This window comes from Dama dama, chromosome 16, assembly GCF_033118175.1.
Source record: "Dama dama isolate Ldn47 chromosome 16, ASM3311817v1, whole genome shotgun sequence".
NCBI lineage: Eukaryota > Metazoa > Chordata > Mammalia > Artiodactyla > Cervidae > Dama > Dama dama.
Window position 1 is genome coordinate 39,973,790 of NC_083696.1, and position 6,325 is coordinate 39,980,114.

Here is a 6,325-nt window from a genome sequence, read left to right on the forward strand (position 1 = left end):
ATCTGCGGACTGCACCTACGTGTTCCTGAAGACTACACACCAACGTGCACGCTTAGTCGCTCAGTCGTGTCCGACTCTTTGCGACCCCATGGACTGTAGCCCTCCAGGCTCCTCTGACCGTGGGATTATCAAGGCAAGAATACTGGAGTTCGTTGCCATTTCCTTCACTGTACACACAGGCTCCCTTTATTCGACGCTGGCTGCGTCCAAGGAGCTTTTCTGAAGATCTGATGCTAGTCAAAACTTCCCACCCTTTCATGGGACGCCGCGTTCCTACAGGCGTGCTCACACACTCAAGACAACTTTAGGGAGGGTAAATTAGGGGAGGAAAAGAAGGAACTTAGAGTCGTGAAAGGTAAAGTGAGCCCCTGTCTGGCACCTACACCGGGGAGAGGGCGATTCCTTTCCTCCTCTCCACCCACTCGAGAGCCTGCAAAGAGGCCAGAATCTCCCTCGGTCTAGCTCCTAAAAGCCTTTCTTAGCTCCAGGGCTGAGAGGTCCCTCCTGGGAAGTGACAGATCTTTGTTTCCCGCACCCGACTCGGCTATAAATGAGGCAGTTCCACATCAGTCTTGGCCGTGGAGAGTCCAGACTCGCTCCTCCAGGGTCCAGCTTCTGCTCCCTGGAAGGAGCGCCCAGCCTCTTGGCTCGGACGGTGCGCGCACTAAGACTCCGGCTTTCACATCCAATCCTGCGCGTGCCCAGAGATCTCGCTCTAGAGTTTTCCAGCCAGGTCGGGAGGGACCGACTTGGGTTGTAGAGCAAGGGTTCCACCCCCATCTCCACACACTTTCTAGGAGAGTCCCGAGGGACCCAAGGTTGTCTTCAGAAGCTCTGGTTTGTAATGTATTCACATTACATGCGAGCCGCGCGCACTCTCTCTCCCCTTTTCCTTGGTTTTGAGAACCCAAACCTTCCGGAAAGTGGCTGGAGGTTGGTGAGAAATTTGGAGGGCGAGAGAAGAAAGGACTGCGGCGGGTGGGCGGCTGGCGGGCGGGGAAGATGCTAAGTTAACACGTGGATTCCGCAGGAACCAATGGGATTCCGCGGTTTTGTCACTCGGCTCTTAGGGTCAATCGTCTGGCAGGGATGGTCCAGAGGAAGGCGCGATCCGGGACGCTGGGCGTCTGTCGCAGATCTTGGGTCTGCGGGGCCTGCAGCGACAAAACGGAAAGCTCTGGGGGGACCAGGGACGCCCCAGCCCCGCCCCCGCCGCCTTTGGGATGTTACTGAACCCCGTCACCTCCACTCCCTTTTCGGTCAATGACATCCTGAGCCTGGAGCGTGAGCATCTCGGCCCGGATGCCTTGCAACTCCAGAGGACACGGAGGAGCCCGGAAAACTTTCAGTACCTGCGAGCGGTCCCAGAACAGCGAGGCTCCGCGGTCCCCAGCATCCGGAGCGCAGACAGCGAAGACAGGAGGCAGGAAGGGTCGGAGCCTTCCGGGGGTCCCTGTGAGTTAGTCACAGAGATGGACGCTGAACCGGTGGGTGAGCCAGGTAAGTACGAGCTGGGGCCTTGGATCCTACAGGGAGACCAAGGAGTGGGGTTGGATCATTACCAATTGGCGTTTGGGGGGGACACTCATCTCCTGGTCTTCCCGGCTCCTAGGGCTAGCCCCATTTTTTTTTCACTCGAAGAGTCAGAAGGACTGGACTCTCAGCCCCCTCTAGCATCCCCTCCAGACTTCCTAACGAAAATAAGGTCCTGAATCTTGGGGTTTCACGATTTCCACAGCCTGTCCTACATGATTCCCGGAAACACATCCCCCCCTACTCACTGAGGCAGTTTCCAGAAACTCCAGTTTCTCTTCCTTTTTTAAAATTGATTTTTAATTGGAGGATTATTACTTTACAGTGTTGTGTTGATTTCTGCCATACAACAACAGTGAATCAGACATAAGTACACATATATCCCCTCTCTCTTGAACCTCCCTCACATCCTACCCCTCTAGGTCATCACAGAGCATAGCTTCTTTCTTACAGCAAAATCCTCTGCAGTATCTCAGCTGTGCTTCATCACCACCAGCTTTCCCTGCCATCTCCTAGTCTCTCTCTACTCTAGACCATCTGCCAAAAGTGTAGCCATCAAAGCAGTGGGGCGCTTTGGGAGAGGAAGCTCTGTTAGGCTCTGGGATCAGTCCCAGCCCAGTCTTTTCTTGGGGCTTGCTGAGTGGCCAGCCCAGTCGTTCCTCTGACTGCAGCTCAGTAAGGGCAGCTCGAGTTTTAGCTGCTCTGGGAGACAGACAATTCCAGCAGAGTCTCAGCGTCTGGTCTCCGAAGGCACAACCTGTATGTTGGCAGACAGACCCAGGGATCTGCGTCCAGCTGCAGGAAGGGAAGAGGTGGACAGGGCTTGTGATGGGTTGGCTCCTGCCATCTGGGAAGCTTTGGCAGGGGAGACTCGACAGTCTGAGGGGTGAAAAAGCCACTCTTCCTCTTGCCAAACTCTGCGTCTCAGTTCGCAGCCTTCATGCAGGTCTGGGGGCTTCAGGAGGACCCTCGCAGGCCCAGTCTCCTTAGCCAGGCTGTGCCACAGCCACTCTGTTTGAGCCTCAAACTGACCACATGAAGAAAATAAAGATGCTCATTTGGAGTTAGAAGACTCGAGAGCCCCTTGGACTGCAAGGAGATCAAACCAGTCAATCCTAAAGGAAATCAACCCTGGATATTCATTGGAAGGAATGATGCTGAAGCTGAAATTCCAACACTCTGGCCATCTGATGTGAAGAGTCAACTCATTGGAAAACACCCTGATGCTGGGAAAGATTGAGGGCAGGAGGAGAAGGGGACGACAGAGGATGAGCAGAGGATGAGACAGTTGGATGGCATCATGGGTTCAGTGGAGTTGGAGCAAACTCTGAGAGATACTGAAGGACAGAGAAGCCTGGAGTGCTGCAGCCCATGGGGTCGCAAAGAGTCAGACACAGTGTGACTGAACACCACACAGCAGCAGCCAGGAGCCTGGAGAACACTACACTTGGCTGTGTTCTTAAAGAAACCTGTGAATTTTCTGCAGCAGACTCTAAGCCCTCAACTCCCCCAGTGCTGCTCAGCCAACTGACCTTTGATTTCGGCTTTGCTGAAGAAGGGTCACACTCCTCTGACCATTACTGTCACCTCGCAGCTGAAGACACTGAAGCGCGATCCTCCGCTGCTGTTGCACCTGGGGCAGAGACAATGAGAAGGGGCCGGGCTCCAGGATCTCAGCCCAGGGCCACGGCAGCCACTGATCACTCTCGCAGAAGGGACATTCCTGGGGAACTCCATCCCCACCTTGCTTTCATGGACACAGGGTGACAGGGACTCCAAACTGTGACTGGGAGGGATTGGGGTGGCCTGAAGCCCCTCAGCCTGAGTGGTCAGCAACTCCCAAGTGGGGTCTTGCTGGCTCCACAGAGTCACTGAAGGCCAGCAGTTACATTTTGATTTGCTAAGAAAACAAACCCTTGTCAATATGTTTCCTCTTTGTTGGGAGAGATGTTCTCAGTTTGTCTGAACACAGGCTTCGCTGGAGGAAGGTCTTGTTTCCTCAGTCTGAAATGCCATCCCACAGGAGACTGTGCCAGCTGGCTGTGGATTTGAGTCGGTTCCGACAGCACTGGGTCTAATTAGGAGCATCCTGCTCTACCTCGCCATACACATGCATCACTCCACGTTCCGGTTTTCTCCTCTCATGAATTTCATGAAAATTTAGCACTGCCTCCCTGCTTGTTCTTGCTCTGTGGCACAGTTGTGTCTGACTCTTTTCAACCCCATGGACTGTCAGCTGCCAGGCTCCTCTGTCCATGAAATTCTCCAGGCAAGAATACTGGAGTGATTTGCCATTTCCTTCTCCAGGGGAATCTTCCTGACCCAGGGATAGAAACCAAGTCTCTTTCGTCTCTTGCACTGGCAAGCAATGCAGGCAGATTTTTTACGACTGAGCCACTTGGGAAGCCTCCCTTCTTATCCTTGGGTAAAAATAGAGCTTTGCCAAAATAGGAGAGACGTAGGATAAAAGCAAAGGAAGCTTGCATTTTGGCTGGCTGGGCACAGCTGCCCTGGGGTGATCTTTGGGAGCTCTGCCTCTTCCAAACAGGAAGTCAGGGAGGAGCCAATGCCACCTGCTTGCCAGGGAGGTCTGAAAGAGGAAAGAGCCCACTTAAAAAAAAAAAAAAAAAGCCAAATGTGGATCTCAAATTTATGTACCTGCAAAGAGAACCTTAGTTTCTACGCCAAGAATCAGGAGCCAGAAATTATTTTGTTTTGTTAATTTGGATTACAAAGCATCGTGTTCCAGAAACATGGGGTGGGTCCCTGATGACAAAAGAAGCAAGGATGCCAGTAAAGGTGGGTAGCACTGGAGCCCCCGGGACTTGAGTTAGAAGCGGGGGCCACAGTGGATAACCAGGCTCTCTATCCTTCTCCACCAAGAGCAATCTAAAGTTAGTCTCTAGCGAATAGACTGGCAGCAAATGTTTCCCCAAACTTACCCACACCTGAAAATTGCAGTCAAAGTGAACAGCCCAGATACAGACATTCTAAGAAGAAAATGAAGCTTAGAGTCTTGACCAAGAGTCTACCTTTGGGGAAACGGCTGTACACAGAGAAACACAGAGAGTCACAACTTGCATTACGCTTCCGTGGTGGCTCAGTCGGTAAAGAATCCGCCTGCAATGCAGGAGACCTGAATTCAATCCCTGGATCCAGAAGATTCCCTGGAGAAGGAAATGGCAATCCACTCCAGTATTCTTGCCTGGACAAATCCCATGGACAGAGGAGCTTGATGGGCTACAGTCCATGGGATCGCAAGAATCAGACACGACTTAGGGACTAAACCACAAGCAGCAATCATCACCACAGGTACAAGAGAGACAACTTGGGGGAAAGGAACATTTAGAGCGACCTGGGACGGAGTCAGGGGGTGAGCAGAAGGAAGAGACCGGCGCGCAAGGTGAAGGCTACCAGGGAGGAGGGGCGTCCCTTGGGAAAATCTCTCCGGTGAGCCTTAGGCTGGCGCTGACGGTGTTCCCTCCTGTGCTTTTAGAGCCCGTCCTCAGCGCGGCCTCGTTCCCCGGCGGCGGGACCCGGGTGCCTGAGCGCGGCGTGGGGGACAGCGGCGGCCGCGCGCGCGGGGACGGCGCGGAGCGTCCCGCCGCGCGGCCCCGGCGGAAGCCGCGCGTGCTGTTCTCGCAGGCGCAGGTGCTGGCGCTGGAGCGGCGTTTCAAGCAGCAACGGTACCTGTCGGCCCCGGAACGCGAGCATCTGGCCAGCGCGCTGCAGCTCACGTCGACGCAGGTCAAGATCTGGTTCCAGAACCGACGTTACAAGTGCAAGAGACAGCGCCAGGACAAGTCCCTGGAACTGGCGGGCCACCCCCTAGCGCCGCGCCGGGTGGCGGTGCCCGTGCTGGTGCGCGATGGCAAGCCCTGCCTGGGACCCAGCGCGCCCGCTTTCCCCGGCCCCTACGGGGCGGCGGCGGCGCCCTATTCCTGCTACGGCCCCTACGCGGGCGCTCCCTACTGTGCGGGCTACGGTGGCGGCTACGCGGGCGCACCCCCGGGTCCCGCGCCCCCAGTCCCGCAGGCCCTTTCGGGCTTCGGCGCAGGTGGGCCGAGCGCCAGCCCGCAGAGCCCTCTGCCCGCCGCGCTGCAGGGTGTCAGGGCCTGGTGAGGCGTCTTGTCTCGGGTGTCACCCTGACCAGAGGCTCAGTCCCGCCTCCCCGCTGTCCGGTAGCGGCCGGGATGAGGGACCGCCGCCGAGGAGGAAGCAGGCGACCCGATGGCACTTCTCTCCCGAGCGGTGCCAGGGACTGCGAATTGCCCCCCGGAGCAGCCCTCCAGCTGAAGGCCCTGGGGGCGATCTCCTCCCAAAAGACACAATGCCAGGTCTCCGCCAGCAGCCCACCCAGCAACACCGGGAAGGGGAGAAGCAGAGCGTGGCTGACAGTTTCGGGGGTCAGAGTAGTACTAAGGCAGGAGACTTTTCAGGCCTCAAACCCAGGGGCTGCGAGGCTTTTTTATTTGTGTGCGGCAGCCCCGGAGGATGGCGAGATGACGGGTTGCTGACCCCTCAATTAAAGGCAACAGGCAGGGAAAGAGGGAGAAAATGAGATGAGCCAGGGGAGAGGGATGAAGAGCCTGGAATAGGACGACCGGGGAGCAAAGAAGACTTGGGCGAGACACAGGCTCCTGTGGGGGCTAGTCTGCGCCGCGCTCCGGCTTCCAGGGCTCACTCCCTGGGACTCGGTGTTAATCTAGGCCAGCAGCGCTTTTTCCCGGAGCCACAGTTGTTCTCTGGAAGGTATCCACCACTCTCTAGTTCTTCCCTCACTGTAAGTGCA

General features: G+C 56.1%; 1 protein-coding gene across 1 annotated transcript; it reads left to right on the top strand.

The window, feature by feature from the left end:
• The first annotated feature begins 1,223 nt into the window (after window positions 1-1,223).
• On the top strand, window positions 1,224-5,655 carry NKX2-6 (NK2 homeobox 6). The gene is made up of 2 exons (XM_061164053.1): window positions 1,224-1,500; window positions 5,030-5,655. The coding sequence occupies exons 1-2, from the start codon at window positions 1,224-1,226 to the stop codon at window positions 5,653-5,655; spliced, it is 903 nt and encodes a 300-aa protein (XP_061020036.1).
• Window positions 5,656-6,325: the final 670 nt, after the last annotated feature.